General features: G+C 38.0%; 1 protein-coding gene across 19 annotated transcripts in view; it reads right to left on the bottom strand.

Moving 5' to 3' along the window:
- LOC127450491 (pleckstrin homology domain-containing family A member 7-like) overlaps positions 1-19027 on the bottom strand; it is a 163877-nt gene that overhangs the window by 20847 nt on the left and 124003 nt on the right. For 8 of the 19 annotated variants that reach the window (XM_051714720.1, XM_051714666.1, XM_051714657.1 and 5 more), the window contains 10 exons: positions 18499-18674; positions 14774-15208; positions 13342-13876; positions 10202-10285; positions 9770-9895; positions 7347-7466; positions 5602-5670; positions 4668-4748; positions 3199-3348; positions 3004-3105 (listed from right to left, as the gene is read on the bottom strand). In XM_051714720.1, the coding sequence (XP_051570680.1) occupies positions 3004-3105; positions 3199-3348; positions 4668-4748; positions 5602-5670; positions 7347-7466; positions 9770-9895; positions 10202-10285; positions 13342-13876; positions 14774-15208; positions 18499-18674 (1878 nt within the window). The remainder of the gene's footprint in view (positions 1-3003; positions 3106-3198; positions 3349-4667; positions 4749-5601; positions 5671-7346; positions 7467-9769; positions 9896-10201; positions 10286-13341; positions 13877-14773; positions 15209-18498; positions 18675-19027) is intronic. The other 11 variants (XM_051714709.1, XM_051714682.1, XM_051714675.1 and 8 more) reach the window with 8 other exon arrangements.

Genomic DNA, 19027 nt, shown 5'->3' with positions numbered 1-19027 from the left:
TATGGCCCCCACAGAGCCCGGATCGCAACATCATTGTGTCAGTCTGGGATTACATGAAGAGACAGAAACAACTGAGACAACTGAAATAGATAGAAGAACTGTGGAAAGTTCTCCAAGAAGCTTGAAACATCCTATCTGGCAACAACCAAGAAAAACTGTGACCAGGTGTACCTATAAGAATTGGTGCTGTTTTGAATGCGGAGGTTTTCACAACAAACATTGATTTAGCTTTTTTATGTTTACTTTGTATGACATTAACTGATAAATGAAAACTATTTATGGTACTATTTCTGGAGACATGCCTAAATTTTTGCACAGTACTGTATGTAATCGAATATTGATGATAATGTTATACATCATCACAAAGTGGAGGATCTCAGCTTTCTAATGACTGATTGAGCTTCTAGTCCACTCAGAGGCTGAGATATTCGACTATTAGACTGAATGAAATTTGAAAATTAGACTGAATGTCTATGGACAAGCACATCTGTGAGGGCTAATATGCATTAGAGTGCCAACTACATTTCAGATCGTCATTTTGTGACAGAAGGAGATAGAGGAAAAATTATTTTTATTTATCTAGTGGAATAAAATAAGACTTTTTAGAGGGAGATGGAGTGAACAGAACCAGAATTACATGCTTACAAATGAAAGAGAACAAACAAACAAATATATATTTGAAAAAATGAGACCAACTTTTGGCAATTAGTCCACAGAATGTGTAAATGGTGAGCTTTTAAATTTGAGTGGGAGCATCAGCCCAAAAATGCGTCAGCCCAAAAATGCCCCAGAGTTGAAGAGGTTAACACATGATGTGGTGGAGATTACATTTTGGACGGAGACAGTTCTATTGCTACTGTTAATTGTTGAGGACTAAACTGGTTCTAATAAAGTTACCTCAGGGACAACCAATAAACATACAAATAAGCTGATGTGTTATGCTATTAGCTGATATTAACTCGAACCAGTTCACTGTGAATAAGAATCAATTAAGTATTAATAAGAGTTCTAACACCAAAGACAAACCAACTGCAATAAAGAAACTCCCTGACTACAGACAATTAAAACGAACAATGATTTCTTCAATAGAAGATGAACCAAACATTCAGCAACTCAACTACATTGGGGGTACAAACAGTATTCAACACAGAAGTTAACCAGATCTCACAAAATAATATAGAATAGAATAGAATAGAATACTTTATATAACTGGTTATTACTGAGATCACTATTAAAAAAAAAAATATGATGACCTCGAGGCTTGTCTTTCTAAGAGGCAAATTTAGAACTCAAAAGAACACTGAAGTAAGGATAGGATTTTCTCTTATTTGTATTTTCAGAACAAGCCATAATTTATTGACTGTGTCTGTGTGTGCTCTCTCACAAACACTTGAGAAATCAATAATGTGAGACACTGCATGCCTTGTTCATACGGCTCTATCAGACTGATCAAAAACTGACATTAGATCTTCACTCCAGTTCCAAGAGCTCCACATCTCTTTCATCACTTTGTTCTTTCTCAATCAATTACCAGACTAAGAGGTGCATGCTGAATAGAAAAGTGGGCTGACACAGTTTAACATCTTTTGCTCTAGTCTGCCACTGATGCTGTATCAATACTTCAGTTTGGAAGTATGCATTAAAAAGATAAAAGCTGAAATACATTTTATGGCTTGAGCAGAGAAAGACCTCTGCCCTCTATTAAAGCAATAAGCCACTGGAGTCTGTGCGTTACAGTGATTTTACAATGGGTTGGGAGTGTTTTTAGCATGGCGTTATTGGAATGCCTAAAACACCCTTGCCCAATGTAAAATCACTGTGAAGCACAGACTCGCTTTTATAAAACTGCATTAACAGCACTATGATGAAAGATACCAATCTTCTATAAACAGTTTAAGGTATTTTTAATATTCATCATAATAATTCTTCCACAAAGCAAAACGGTTCATTATGCAAATGTAGGCTGTTTGCAGTTAAGGCAATGCAGCAACTTGATGCATTAATATACTGTATAATGTGGGCTCACACATACTGTATGTGTTTAGTCATTTTATAACTGCTTCGAACAGGGCTCATGCAATCAGAATTTAAAGTTAGAACTATATGTTTTATAATTACAAGATAGTATTTATAATTACAGATAACAAGCTGCTGTTTGTAAATTTGTCACTGTTAAAATACTTTCTCCTATCCCAGCTAAAGGTGCTATATGTAAGCATTTGTAGGTTGATTTCCCTGAAAACTGTATACACTGTGGTTCTGTTGGACTTTCAACATTGTGGACTTTCAAATATTATTTACTTGCACCAGACGCCCTCCTGTGTGCCATCATATCCTGGTTTCGTACCTTTGTCCAAAAAACTTTTTGTGTGCTCAAAGCACATTTTTATATATCACATTTCTTAGGCTTTAGAAGCATGTTAAACATGAGAATGTGTATTCATCAACCTGATACATGTCCGACATAATCATACAAGCTCATTGAACCAAGTTTAAACTTGTTTTGCTGATATTTCAGAAAAGATCCCACATAATTTCTTCACTGTAAACCATAGATATTCCTTTATAATAACTTGTATTAACATTAAAAAACATTATTACATTCTACAAAGCTTCAAAGATTATTAAAACAGCAGCGCTGCCTATTACCACCATTGAAATCTGCTGCTCGAAAGAACCCGGAAGTGCGGTTTCCTACAGTGTGATGTCAGATTAATTTCATCTATGGCATAAATTTGTGGTAAGACTACCTGTTTATTCAACCAATGGAAGACATGGAGATTGTTTAGAATATCTGTTTCATAACAGTTATTATTTTTGCAATTATTGAATGTACTGAAATGTGGTGAATTAACTGCGACCTTTACTTATTTTATATCTTTTTTACTTAATATTGATCATAATATTTACAAATATTTAAACAGTTCAGATTCCAAATTTCAGTTAAGATTTAAATGTTTTTGAAGAAGCGGTTATGAAAGATTTCTCCACTGGTATACTGACCTGAGAGAGAGCACTGTGGGTCATCTGGTCTTGTAGGGCTGATCGCAGTCTGTCCACATCTCTCTCCAAATGGCTGTACTCTGCCCAAGCGTTCTCCATCTCCTGTTCCCATCACATGACAGAAGTGAACTTCAATACTGAAGCTGCAATGAGCTGATTTTCTGCGAGTGTATGGGCCTGGGTAAATGTCCTCACCGTAGACACCTGTGAAATGTCCGCCCTGATGTGCACTACGTCCTCCCGCAAAAGTTTCTGCTGGTAGGCGATCTTCTCTGCATGAGCCGGCTGGTCCCGGTACTGCTCCATCTGCTGATGGGAAACATCCAGAACTGACTCCAGTTTATCCTAGATGGGGTGAGAATGAGAAGAGGATAAAGGACGACAGAGAGACAAAGAAAATAAATGGCTTATCACCTAAATACCATCAACTAAATAAATAATAATAATAATAAAAATCATATTCTTAATGAGTATCTTGGTCATGTTTCCTTTTTTTATGCTTAAAAAATCTGCTAGTGCCACAGGACAAAATACACTTATTTGTTGTGCAGTGAACTATAATGATACTTTATTAAAAGTCTTTATAATCATTACATTTATTTAAACAACAATGTAGTCAATGATATCAATAATATTATGTGGCCGAATTAAATCTGTTCAAATTAACATGTGTATGCATGAATGTATGGATGCCTTGAACTGTTTCAAAATGTGCCAGCCTAAAGAGTTTCTGATCCTTCCATGGTTTTTTCTGATCTACTTAAATATCTTACAAAGTTTGATCCTTGCCACTGTCACCTTTGATTGTTCTTTCACTTGCTAATTATATCTTGGAATATACTGAACTTATATTCAAGATACATTCTTTGAAAATAAGCTTTGTTTTTAAGTTAAGTTTTTATGCAGTTGTGCTCATCAGGTAAATAATTAAAGATTTTTTTAAAGATGTTTAGGATATTTTTTACTAAAAAAAAAAAACAACACAAAAATACTCATTAAAGGAATATTCCGGGTTCAATACAAGTTAAGCTCATTCGACAGCATTTGTGGAATAATGTTGATTACCACAAAAAATTATGACTTTTCTTTAAAAAAAAAAATCGATGTTACAGTGAGGCACTTACAATGGAAGTGAATGGGGCCAATTTTTGGAGGGTTTAAAGGTGGAAATGTGAAGCTTATAATTTTATAAAAGCACTTACATTAATTCTTCTGTTAAAAGTCATGTATTATTTAAGCTGTAAAGTTGTTTAAATCGTCATTTTTACAGTCGTTTTAGGGTTTGTTGACATTACATCATCGTGGCAACGAAGTTTTGTGTATAACTTTACACTGTAAAGGTTAGTAAGTGATTTTATCACACTAAAATCATGTTAACAAGCATATTGTTTACGTCTTGTGGCTATATGTTTGAAACAGTGAGTATTTGAACATTTACGGATTAGCCACCATTCACTTCCATTGTAAGTGCCACATTGTAACCCAGATTTCTGCTTTTTTTTTTTTTTTTAAAGAAAAGGAGGGGTAAGTCAAAATACATTTTGGTGATAATCAATATTGTCAAAAATGCTGTCGATTGTGCTCAAATAGTATATTCCTTTAAGACCGAAGACATGATTTATTTATGTATTTTTTGTGGTATTATGGTTTTGTTTTTATTAAACCTTGTCTTCTTTGAGTGTCCGTATCCTTGTCTCCAGCTCCTGAAGGATCTTGTCTTGCTCACATAACCTACTTAGCTTTACCTGCGCAGACAATCAAAAGCAGCAATAAAATCTGGTCACTATGCAGAGTGCACTGGTAAGAAAAGAATCTACATTACAAAAGTATGCAGACATATCAAAACAGAGGGTCGATGGAGTACATTCTTCTGCTATTCCATATTCAACATTTCCCACTATTGAAGATATTCATTAGCATAAACTCCCTTCACCCAAGACAATTTTGGTGTCATTATTCGCAGAAACAAACAGCATTTTCTCCGTGAAAAATGGGTTATAGGGTATGTGTGCATGAGCGCGAGAGACAGAAGCTGCAGAAGTTTCTTGTTTACAGCCTTCTTCACTCTGCCTGTTTATTCTCTGCTCTGTTTATCATTCCCTCCAATTAATTATTAAGCTGTTATTATTTTTAAGCCACATATTGTTATTTTAACAGCATTAAATATTCATCACTTGGATAAATCCACCAACAAAATTCTTATAAAACTAAAACATTGTTAATGATGAAAAGCCAGGACTTCAACATTATTTACCTCCGATCAAATGAAAAACAGAGTGAGCACTGGAATACAAAAATCAAACTGAAAAATTTACAAGCTCAAAGTACAAAACTCCCATTGCATGTATTTTTCTCTTTAAATTGAGCACTGAATATAAAAGCCCTCGTCGATAGTTTCAATTTTGGCTTGACACTGCAACAGCTCGCTTCTCCCCACAGTGTGTTCCGCTGCCTGTTTTTGTTTACTCATATATTCAGGCTCTAGTAACGGCTTTTTTTGCCATTATTATTTTTATTTTTTTTGCAAAGCAAACAGAGAACGAGAACAAGTAGGGAGAAAGGGGTCAAAAAGTGGGCATTTTTTAAAGAGAAACTTACATCTATGTCACTTTCAGCTATTTTAACAGGCCGAGGTGGTCGATCTTTAAGCGAGTCACGTCCAGTTACCTGTTAAATTCAACACATACAAAAGCTCACACAATTTCCAAGACATTTGTTTCAACATCAAGACTATGAGGCATCGATCAAGCAACTCATATTTTTTGCCAGACCAACAAGATTGTACAGTCTATTGATAAACACGTTGCTGAAATCAGACCATGTAAACAAACTCAGCTTCAATGATCCACCCAAAGTGCGGCTTTTTACTTGGCAAAGTATCAATACTTTTCATCAGCTGTGAACTTAACGTGAACCATGTGGGAATGAACCCAAAGACAAGCTGCAACCAACTGAAAGACTATCATTTAGTGATAAACAGGGGTTAGCTTAAGGATACTCTATAAGTAAGAGCAGCTGTCTTTAAATGTTCACTCGTGAACAGAAAACCTCAGACTGTAGAAAAAATCTTTACGTCTTCATGGAAATAATTAGCATGGACTTCACATAATGGGCACAATTACAATGCAATTTCTATGACAAAACCTCATCAGAGCGGTTTTGATATTTTTCCAAAGAGCAACAATGGACATCCTTTGAAAAAGAACTTAAGCTTTTGAAATAAACAATTATCGTGTCCAAATACCACATGCATACAGGTATGACTGCCTGTCAAGAGCGGTTCATGTACAAGGCACCCAACAGAAATGATCAGTGTAGCAGGTGAAAGCATGAACAGGTCACATTTTGTGTGTACACCATCCATACACACCCACAGAACGCATTGTGTACCGAATAGATGAGAGGTTCAATCATTTTGATCTAGAAGGATCTTTTGATAAAAAGGTTTCTGTAAACTGGGTGTAAAAATGTTGGCATCTTATACATTTTAAATATTAAAACATGAGGCACTACTATCTATTTCAACTGAAACATTCCACATCAAACAGGACTGAATGTTGGGGATCATGGTTTGCAAAGTTTGTGAAGCAAATCAAGAGTTACCAAGGCTACTGATGCCACTGCCATTTGAAAAGACAATTTTGTGTAAATCAGCTAATTAGATTCTAATCTGACCTCTGACCTCCAATCCCCATAAGCAGTGGCATACAGCAGAGAGCATGTCAAATTCTCCACGTGGATTCTTAAAGGTGCTGTAAGCAATGTTCATGATTTCTAACTTCTGGCACACTTTAACCAGCCCCTCTCCACAAAATCCCGCCCTCCAAGGCATGTCAACAAACCCGATGTCAGCAAATGAGAAAAATCGAAATGACTGACAGGCAGAGAGTGTCTTCTGATTGGCTACAATAGTGGCCCACATTCACCAAGACCATAATTTCAACAACATGTGTTGATATGTGTCAGATAGTAGGGTAATTTCTGTCAAGATTTTTATTTTGAGTGCTATTCCATAAAAATGGCTTACAGAACCTTTAAAATGTACAGCCATCAGCCACCTGACTTTAAATCTTTACAGATTGCCAGTCACTACATCCATGCATCCACAAAGACTTTTCATTGCTAAATTACAGCATAAAATCTTAGCAGTAAAAGCTTAAATATCACACATGGCTCTCAGTGAGCAATTAAAAAATGGACTAATATATAATATATAATGGACTAGTAAATGCATGTAATCATCAGTATCTAAAATCATTCTACATGTCCTTTAGGGTTAGAGAGCAGATCAGCTATTACGGAGAATAAGTCAGAGGAAAAGAAAATTGAGGAAGAATTTATGCCTTGAGAGAGAGGAAGGGAGGAGGTGGAAGGAGGTGGAAGGTGAAGGCAGATCCACTAGAGCCCACCTTCAAGTCGAGATACTCCAGGTCCTTCTTCAGCTGCATGTAAGTGTCATCTGCCTTTAAGTGGGAAATGGAGAAAGAGGTCACACGACAAAAGGCTGAGAGCATGCGAGACCGACATTGATTTCTACTCATACCAGTTTAGCTGTACAATTAAAATGCTGGTGAATGACATACAATTTAACATTTGCACACTGCTGGCCAGTTTTGGACATATTATTGTTTGGTTTGTTTTATGGCTTCTGTTTTGAAAAGATTTATAGTTCTTATTGACCGCAATTAAAAGACTATAAGACTGACAATTTAGAGTTGCTGAGAAAATAGGTCATTGAATGCACTTACAACTTCAATCTGCAATCTTGCAATTTAAAAGGGATCATATACATTCTTTTTTCCTTCCTTTTTTTACTATTTATTTTTTCCCAGTAGTAAAGTTTTTTTTGTGCCTTTTTTTTATTTATTTTTTTCATTTTTCACCCTCCCCACAAACTGTTAAGATCAGACTGAAAAAAGCTTCAGACACTATTTTCTTATATTAATTCCCTTCAAAATGATATGCAGAGCAGCAAGCTCCACACACAGCCAGGAACAGCACAAGATTTGACAGACTTTTCCTCATTTTACTCTTATCATTAGTTTTTCTGGTGTTTAGGAATAATATGCTTTCTCCTTATTAGCTCATCTTGACAGGATGGGCCACATTTCTGAACAACAAATAAGTATCACATGTAAACATGGAAGGTCATGTGTTGATGCATTGATAAATGAGACATTTTTGCAGCATAGTTCTAATAAATGGCCTTGTCAGACTGGGGAGGATTTGATTCTTCATGAAATGACCCCTTGAAGACTGATGAACTGTGGTTGATGTGGCACAGTAATCTTAAAAAAGATTGTGGTTTGCTTCTTGACTCTAAAGGCCTATTCCCATCATTATTTTTACTTTCACTGCGATAAAGCCATTTTTGTTTTGGCAGAAAAAAACGAACCATCCAGTAAGACATACTTTTGGTTCATGTTTCCATTAAAACTAGTCAATCTAGATACTGTAAACATTAAGCTGCTTATAAAATTGGTCTCCGTGTACAAGGATCATAAATCTGGATCATTTACGCTGCATTTCAGTAATGGGCTGTGGTTTACGTCACTGTCACAGCACACTTGGTATAAACTGGCCATACAGGAATAGTTTACCCAAAAATGAAAATTCTCTCATCATTTACTTACCCTCGTGCCATCCCAGATGTTTATGACTTTCTTTCTTCTGCAGAACACAAACGAAGATTTTTAGAATAATATCTCAGCTCTGTTGGTCCTTTCAATGCAAGTGAAAGGTAGCCATTTGTCTAAAGGCCCAAAAAGCAGAATAAAAGTAATCAATTTGACTCCATTGATTAAATCCATATCTTCAAAAGTGATATGATAGATGTGGTTGAGAAACAGATCAATATTAAAGTACTTTTTTTAGTATAAATCTCCACTTTCACTTTCACATCTGAAAGTCACGTGACGCCTATTTAGATTCACTTTCACATCTGAAAGTGAAAGTGGAGATTTATAGTAAAAAAGGATTAAATAAATATTGATCTGTTTCTTACCCACACATCATATCACTTTTGAAAATATGGATTTAACCACTGGAGTCAAACTGATTACTTTTATGCTGCTTTTATCTGCTTTTTGAGCTTTCAGATATATGGCTACCATTTACTTGCATTGAAAGGACCAAAAGAGCTGAGATATTATTCTAAAAATCTTCGTTTGTGTTCTGCAGAAGAAAGAAAGTTATAAACATCTGGGATGGCATGAGGGTAAGTAAATGATGAGAGAATTTTCATCTTTGGGTAAACTATTCCTTTAAGTAATATCTTTTTTATTAATTGTTTATTCTTTCTATCGGTACTATTCATTGACACACTTCACATGTATTCACAACTGCATATACTGCAAGTACAGTACATTAGTAATGTTTTCAATATGTTTGCTTTTCATGGAAACATTCAATCATGTGAATGCAGGCAAGTCAACAAGCAACATGCTATTAACAACCTGAGGGTCAAAACAGCAGTTTCAAAATACAACAAGAAAATTTCAATGAAACAAAATGCAAAATGCAGAGGATAAGATCTTCAAAAACACAAAACAGGTTGTTATATCAGATTCTGCAGCCAAAGCTATAGCATGTGTTACTGCAGACTCCATGCTAATGGAGAACTAGCACCAAACCAACGCAATCACAACTAGAACCAACAGCACACGACTGCACAGATGAGCACAGTATGGGGGTTAGGGAAGGAGGGGAATGATATGCTCAGATGGGGGGCTGAGGGTGGGTTGAGGGGAGAATGTGACCCTCTGACCTGCAAACTGGGGCCTGCGAGGCCGTTGTGCTGGTTCTGCAGGTGTGTGAATGCGTTGCTGTGCACGCTGGCCATCTTGGCCTGGTGTCTCCTGAGCTGGATGAGCAGCAGGGTCAACTCCTCCAGCTGCAGGACAGCGGGGAGACGGAGAAAAAGCACTTCAGGAGGTGACCACCAGGGTGGTGCCAATATGTTGTGAAATATGGCCAATTGGAGTGGACTGAGGCAAACTGTAATTGCCAGGCTTTAATGAAATCTCTTAACTCACTGAAGTCTCTTAACTAGAAAGCAAAAAGCTCTTGGCAGAAATGTGATTTACCAAGCACATCTTCTATGTTTGCCTATGATAGCTTGAAAACAACTTCTTTTTTTGAGTTCACTGAAGAATGTTTTCTTCTGAAAGTGGTAAGCTTCTGTAGCGGTAAGTCTTACCGTTTTTCCATGCAGACTCGGTGCACTGACTGTGTGTGTGATGTAGCCCATAGTTGGCATGGATCTCCTCTCTAGTTGTGAAGTCTGTGAAGGCACAAAAGTACACTGAATGTTTGCAGTAAAAAAAATAAATAAATAAAAAATAGAAAACAACACAGTAACCGACTACTTCGTCCACCCATCTCCCAGCCCCCACCGCCACTTTAACGATAACATTATTTGGCATAGTTTAAAAAACTTGTCCAACTTTAGATTAATTTGATGGCCTATATTCAGCTTAAAGGTGCTGTAAGTTCCTTCTTCCTGAAAGATATCACTGAAATAAGTAATAAATAAATATCTCATTAAATAAATAATGAGATATCTCACCAGTCTCTGTGTAGCAAACAAAAATGTGACCACGGGCCATGTTTGACAACCATGAGAATAAGCTCTGCTGCTCTACTGTTCAGTGACTCAATGCTATCTTTGGAGGGCGGATTTTCAAAAGAGGGGGCATGTAAAATTAAACAGCTCAGTCTCGTGGATGTTCCAGAATGGTTAAAATCACTTACAGCACCTTTATGCAAATTAAAAACTTTGGAAAGGTATTGCTTTGTTATAGAGAGAATGATATATAGTTGATGTCACAAGATAGAAATGTGTTTTGAATTAAGATGTTTCATCACTCTCATTCTTTTCTTATTGTTAATTAGTATTATTAAAGGGATAGTTCACCCAAAAATTAAAATTCTCTCATCATTTACCCACCCTCATGCAATCCCAGATGTGTATGACTTTCTTTCTTATGCAGAACACAAATGAAGATTTTTAGAAAAATATCTCTGCTCTGTAGGTCTACACAAGGCAAGTGAATGGTGACCAACATTTTGAAGCTTCAAAAAGCACATAAAGGCAGCATAAATGTAACCCATAAGACTCCAGTGGTTTAATCCATGGCCGAGTTCGGAATGGCGTACTACCATACTACTCTTACTATTTCTGCCATAGACATATATGGCAAAAGTATTAAGAGTAGAATTGGTAGTATGCCATTCCAAACTCAACCCATGTCTTCTGAAGCGATCTAATCGGGTTTGGGTGAGAATAGACCAAAATGTAATTCCTTTATTCACTGTACATCTCGCTATTTCAGTCTCTGTGCACGATCATGATTTCAAGCTTGATTACACTTCCTAGTGCTTGACGTGTGCGCAGAGCACTAGATGGTGCTAGGTGAAGTGTAATCGAGCTTCAAATCACAAAAGGAGACTGCTGATGTCAAGATTTATTGTGAAAAAGGAGTTCTATTTTTGTCCGTTTTCACCCAAAGCCGATTGGATCACTTCAGAAAACATGGATTAAAACACTTAAGTCTTATTGATTACTTTTATGCTGCCTTTATGTGCTTTCTAGAGCTTCAAAGTTTTGATCACCATTCATTTGCATTGTATGGACCTACAGAGATGATTTTCTTCTAAATGGTTCGGCAGAAGAAAGAAAGTCATACACATCTGGGATGGCATGAGGGTAAGTAAATTATGAAAGAATTATCAGTTTTGGGTGAACTAGTCCTTTAAGTTTTGTTTGATTGACATTTTACAATGATGTCTTTTCCATTTCTGATATATGTGCAGTTTTTACCGAGTAGTGAAGCCATAGTGTACGTATTTGTGACAATTCTTATCAGGGCTTAAAGTATAGGCTATAACTGCAATGGAAAATGTTTCATGCTAATTTAGAGAATGTCAGCAGTGAAAATAGACACAACCACCCTTACACTAAAAAAAAAAAAAAACATGCATGGTAACTATTAGGCTATTATTTGAAATATTTGGCAACTTCCCAGCTTCATGGTTTATAATTTCCCGATGTTGTCGGTCATCATCTGTCAATGACTGTTGCAATTGCCATCAGGGCACTTGTCTCATCTGCGATATCTGATTAAATCGTCCTGTCACCCAGCCCTAATTAACTCTACATGAAGAAACAGCAGTCCTAAAATTCACTCTCAAAATTATTATTTTTTTTTTAACAGATTCTGCACATTTTTGAAGTCACGTAAAAGTCAGTTTCGAAGTTTAGCACACAGAACTAATGCTCAGCAGAGCATATTTTTACTCATTCATCTGTTCATTTTAGCTAAGAAAGTAGTGTGTATGCTTTATTTCAAATGCCACGGGGCTTCGAAGATTTGACAGTTTTGCTTAACATACAAAATTCTTCATCCAGGCCCATCATGGCACCTCAAAAGGACACAAACAACAAGAGATTTAATTAACTACACATAAATTATCGTCAACCTGCTTTCCTAAAATGTGTTTGCTACCAGCATATTACTGTACACTCTGTTTCAAACGCTAATCCCACGGCACTGCATTTTTGCTGTATAATATGTTTTTTATTTAAATACAAGATCAGAAGAAAGAGGCCACTGCTGAGGCTGTTTATTGGGTGCTTTGATTAGCCTTTGGCTAACCTTATCAGCTAAACACAGTTAAGAGATCCTCCATGGAAGTCTATAAAACAGCTCTATGAAACAAACTCCATCCTATGAGTCACAGAGTACTCTAAAATTAACCTATTTAAACCTTCAATGCTCTTTAGGGTTAGAGTTGTTCTTTGTGGTATAATGTTTCTGTCATTGAAGTCGTGTTTTCTTCTTTCTGGTTTTTGACAGCTTCTGTGAATCTTTCTGTTTCAAGCACATAATTAGTGAGTTCACACGACTCCTAACGTATGCAGAGTAGCAATGATAGTGACAGTATGTTAAGTTGTAAGACACACAGGGGCTTCTCTGACTGATGCCGCGTGTGAATGTGGTGCTGGGAGGGGCGTTCTCATGTGGGGGGTGCAGCCGACAGATGCTACTATTTGTCACACAGGGAACTTCAGCTAAACACACATAAACACAACAACAAAAAAATACTGTTGAAACACACCCTCTCTGCACCTGGGAGTCAGACTGTGTGAATTCTGGCACAAAGTCCAAATCAAAGCTTGAGTAGAGGGAAATTACAAGAGGGCTATTTCACACACTCAATTTCCCATAACCCTTCTTGCCTTTGGTGGTCAATGCTCCTGTGGTCTGACTAAAGCGAAGAACTCGCCACAAGTAATTCAGAATTGTGAGATTATGCGAACTTGTCCACATTCCCTACCTTTGAGATCTGGGAACACACTCCTCTGGGAGAACCCAAGCTGGGTGTGTCTATGGTGGCAAACTCATCCAGCGGGCGCACCGTCACCCTGTCGGCGGGAGTGTGGGGCCTGCGAGGGGACAGGGATTTGGAGGGGTGTCCGGGTGGGGGTATTTCACACGGTGATGGGGGCACAGATATGGACCTGGGCATCTCCAGAGTGACCCTGAAGGCTGCCGTGTCCATATAGTCAGACCCGGAGTAGATGGGTGCTGTGGGGCTGCCGTGGCGGAACTGTTGACGCTGCTGCCACTCGTACAGCTGCCAAACCATCCCTTCTTTAGTGGCCAACCGTTCGTCAGTGGACATTCGAAAGTGACTGAGACGGTCATGGGCGTACTTGTAGTCACTGGGTAGGTTGCGGGCAACAGGGGGGGAACCGCCTCCGGAGTGGTGGCGAGTGGTCTTTGGTAACGACTGGTACGCATCCATCATGGTGGCCTTAGGCTGGAGAGGAGGGGTCCGTCTGGGAAGGGTGTACTCAGTAGTGGGATGGCTGTAATTTGGTTGCTTACTGTTATTTTTAAGTTTCTTACTGTTTATTTTACATTTTATTCTACACAGTACATGCACAATAATAACATGCATTAGTAGGGATACTAATAATACGACAAATCCATATAGAGTTATTCTAATGTAACAAAAAAAAAAAAAAAACACCTTTAAAAATCTTAAAGGAACAGTTCATCCAAAAAAAAAAAAAAAAGAAAGAAAATCGTTTATTCACCCTAGCTCTTTTATCTCATTTACAGTTCCGCATATTCAAACTTGCTGCATTGTGATTCAGTATTCAGCATCATTAATGACATTGACGTGAAACCTGGTAAAAACATTTCTTGACACAGCTAGTTGAAAATGGGCATTTACAAAAGAGATTTGCAGAGCCAAGGTGGACTAAATAATTTTCACCAAATAACAACTTGACAAATCTATCAAAATTTATCATATGGCTTCAGAGGATTTGGAATATAAAGTAGTGCATAAATTGTATAGTAATTTTATTGTAACTATACAGTACTTTTTTTGACAGCCTCTGGTCACAATAGGCTTTCTTTGTACGGAAAAGAGCAACGTAAACATTCTATAGAACACCTCCATTTGTATCCCACTGAAGAAAGTCATACAGGTCTGGAACGACATGAGGGTGAGTAAATGATGACAGAATTTTCTTTTTTGGGTGAACTGCTCCTTTAATATTTATTGTATTCATATCACAGCCACTAGAGGGACCTCCTTCCTAAGAGGAAACTAAGTTGTAAATTGAAGCCTATACAAAGAAATAACCGCTAGTTTTCAAAGTTTCATCATGAGTAGCTGCATTTAACACCAAGTGTTATTTTCTAGCATTTGCTTTATTACAGCGCATCATAAAGATGTCTACAACAAAACTGACCTTTTGGGCTCTCCTTTCTGCACCTTCACCCAGTGCTCCACCTGAGCCAGTGCTGTTTTCCTCTGTACCTTTTTCTCTGTGTCTGTGCGGGGGACGAGACCCCTCTTATACACCACGTTCCCGTTCTGATCAGGGGGCATGCTCGAGGAGGGCAGCCCGTTCCTGTTAGTGGGCACAGTAGACGGTGGGCGAGATGGCTGGGAAAGCCCCTCCATCTCCATCTCTCCAGGGGAGATGCTTTGGACAGGATCCTCCAGGACTTCCTTGCTGTAAACATAGCACTCCTCCCCGTCTCGCTCCGGCCTCAGCTCTGCCACCTCCACTCGCGGTGCCTGCTGGAGGCCCTCTGCCTGGGAGGAACTTTTGATGGTGCTGCTGGAGTGGTTGGTCTGAGGAACTGAATGCTGCTCAGGTTTGGAGCTTCTTTCTGCCTCTCTGTGGGACAAAGGAAGGAGCGTTATTTAATAGAAGAAAGAAAAGATTAGGATTGTGGCATAATGTTGATTATCACATTTGAAAAAAAAAATTATTATTAGTCTCGCCCCTCATTTATTTAATGGGAGTAAGCTTAGAGTAAGCACTTACAATGGAAGTGAATAGGGCCAGTCCATAAACATTTAAAATACACACATTTTCAAAAGTGTAGCCACAATATGTAAACATTATATGTGTTGCAATGATTTTAGTGTTATAAAATTACTAACCCTCTCTGTGTAAAGTTCTGTCCTATTTCTATCGTGATTGCAGTTCAGTTGCAATGATACAGACAGATGTTTTTTGTTCTAAATAAATACTTGAGGGTGGCATTTTTACTCAAGTTTGCTCATTTGAGTCCAATAGCTCAGGTGGTACACTAGGTCACATTAGCTGACCCTTATTAGACCAGTTTACATAAAAGTATATAATTTATCTTAGCTTGTTATTTTATTATTATATTTTCAGCCCAATGATTATCTGCATAAATCTTAAAAAATAATACACCATGTGACTGACAAAGGTGACTTCTGTATAGAGACCATTTTGGCTTTAATCATTTAGAAATTATTTTAAAAGTCAATATTCAAAGCATATTCAGGAAACTAAGAAGAAAACCAAAGGGGGTTTAAAATTCATCAGAACACTTAAGCACAACTATAAAAAATCCCATTCATAAAGCAGCTCAAGTTACAAAGTCTTGCCATTTAATGCCATAAATTGACCACTCGATGGTGCTGTTGTATTAGGTACAGGATTCCATTGAAAGACCCCTGGCAGAAGGTCAAAACAGTAATACAGCACTAACAGTGAATTTTAACCCTGCACATGGTCAGACAGGTTGCCTGGCATCTGGCATCAGATTGATCAGATTGATAAAGCAGCATGCCAACAACCTACATGCTTGTGTAAAGCAAGTCCAACAAATACAAAACCCCAGAGGTAGCACTAAAATTGTCCAACCAACCAAAAACAGCATTATAAACCACCACCTTCATAGTTATAAAGCACCTTCTCTAATGTTATGTGAACTGTAAAAGCCCAGCTATAATGAAAGCCCTAGGGACTAACCCTCTATGCACTCATGAAAATGATGAGCAGGGAGGCAGTACAATAACATCATGCCCCAGGCTGAGTGCTCTGTTCTGGGCTGGTGGCCCATAGTCTGTTGGCTGCAGCATGCCGCAGTGGTCCTCCTCCCAGAGCTGCAGTGTCAAACTATACTTACAGCCATGGCACTGTGCCTCTGCAACAGCAGCAAATAAGTGACTATACCACGCTGACCTGCTCTCATACTTCTGATCTGTGGATCAGAGATGGGCTTCATAATCAATAGAATACATCATACAGTATACAGCATATGAATGACACGAGCACTGATAGTGATTCAGTTGGTTAGTGATTAAAAAATACAATTTTAACACACACACACACACATATTAGCACAGCTTTTCTTATTATGTCATTTGATATTCACACTGAGATCAATTAAACATAACAGTAGTGCAGAAAACCATAAAGAGCTCTTTAGTTCTGTTGTGCATGAAATTCTCATACAGGAAATATCAGTCACTACATTATTACACAAAAGTTATGGCAAAGGAACCTGTAATATCAGAGAATTAAGAGTGGAAGTTTAAGTGACAGTAATGAGGGTTAAAAAGTGGAAGTTCATAAGAAGTGGAGAGAACAATACTGAGCCATTGTTTCTGATTTACATTCAAGCTAATGTTTTGAGTTGACTTCTTTTTCACTTCTTAAAGACAACTTCATTTGCAACACATTTAACTTTCATAAGAGCACATTAACATTAACATTCTTATACCGATCATGCTTAATAAGCAGACAATGCTCATATAATGGTCATGAATCCCATTCTTTCTATTTATGGCCTTAAACATTGTTCTTAAATCTTGGAAAGGTCATAAACAGTTTAAATCAGCACATGTAAAATTTTACACCGATTTCACTCTGCACATAAACACCTTTACTGGCGTTCTTTAGGCTTACCCCATGTGCACATGTGTTGTGCACATCATGGGCGCCTGCAGAATTTAATCTGAGGGTACGCACAGAAATCTGCCTCATAAACCTTATATCTAGGGGGGTCCGGGGGCATGCATTTAAAAAAAAACAACAACAAAAAAACAACAACACCGAAGCATTCAATTCTGGTGGCTAAACTATTGGCTAAAACATTTTTTCCAGTAGCCATTCAGAACAGACGTGTTCTCACACTAAAAAAGCTAAACGCACAACTACGAAAAGAGCAGAACGCAGGTGTCTCGAGACGCATTTTTCTCAGTTGAAGAAGTTATTTTAAACTTGACACGGCTTCTGAAACTGCAGCGTTCCCATGAGAGATCCTAAAAACACAGCAAAAAATTGTGCAGTTGTCAAAAGGCATCCATCTATCGAATGTTTACATGGAAAATGGTTGAAAAACAGCACCTACGCAAAAACACATTCAGTTTGAACAGCCCCTTGTTCACATGAACACAGCACTAGCTGAAGTTTCTCAAAGTTACTCTCAAAATGACAGCCTTTTGTTTCAGTTGATTGTAGGTAAATTTCCACTGTATCCAGCGCTGTTCGTTCTCCGTGTTCGTAAATATCCAGATACTGTTTTACTGTGTGAAAACCACTTCAAATGATTCAGTAAGAGAGCACTCTGAACCAATTTTACTGAATCACTAATCGTTCTGCAAGCCTGTTTGACCAATTCACTGAAAAGAACCGACTCAAAATAATTATTCATTTGCAAATTGGTCATCGGCAGTTCTTTTAAACAGCCAACAGAAATACGGGACACACATCATAATTGATGAAATATCGTGAGTAAATATTTCTCAGGTCAGTTGGAGCGCTCATGGTATGCAGAGTGCATATGGCCATACAGCTGCAGGCACCCATGCCTGTTAACATTTGGGATCAAAACTTGAGAGTAACACGACGTTTTTCGTTGTCAGAATTTTTAATAAATGTATTTTTAATAAGTATAAGCATTACCACACTCATTACTATGTTCTAGTGATGCAGCACATAATGTTGGGCTGGGCCTTTTTTCTTTTATCAGCATTTGATTCGATCATGAGGGTGTGAAACATCTTAGGCTATGATATTGTTGGTTAACCTTGCATGAACCATCTTTAATAGAATATGCAGATACTAATCATACTTCTACAGTATTCACCAGCCCTGAGAGAAGAGGAGGTGAAGTATGAGGAGGAGTGTACGAGGAGGTGACTGACCTCTTGACGCCGTGGCTCTGCATCAGTGCGGCCTGGTTCATGGCCCGGATCCAGCCATTCATGTCCTCCTGCGTGTCAGCGCTGAAGAAGTAGGTCCTCATGCCACCGTGCTCGGCCTGCGAGCCAATCAGAGAATTCTTATTGTAAATGTATGAGCGCATTCCCGTGTGGCATGCCTGAGAGAGAAAGAGAGAAAGAGGACAGAAGGGACCATCAGCTGTGACCAGAATGCCCATGCTTGGCCAGGCTGCACGTGCACCAGGCCCCCTAACCAGTGGGCCCCAGTATTGCTGTGACAGCATGTCTGCCTTTGTAGCAAACTCAGGAGTCATGCTGAACAGTGCTGTTCATATAGTAAAGCACAGAGGAAACAGTCTATAATAGGATTACCAAGCAATGATTACTTCTCTATCATTTTTAAAAATAGCAACCATGCACTTCTGTCAAATGATCTGCACTAGTGTAACTGGTACTGTGCAAGCATTTGAGACATTTAATTATTTGTTGTACTGCAGTCAGAATAAAGAGC

The sequence above is a fragment of the Myxocyprinus asiaticus genome, chromosome 2, assembly GCF_019703515.2.
Source record: "Myxocyprinus asiaticus isolate MX2 ecotype Aquarium Trade chromosome 2, UBuf_Myxa_2, whole genome shotgun sequence".
In the NCBI taxonomy this organism is placed as follows: domain Eukaryota; kingdom Metazoa; phylum Chordata; class Actinopteri; order Cypriniformes; family Catostomidae; genus Myxocyprinus; species Myxocyprinus asiaticus.
Note: the sequence above shows the minus strand (reverse complement) of the source record. Positions and strands in the feature narration are given on the sequence as shown.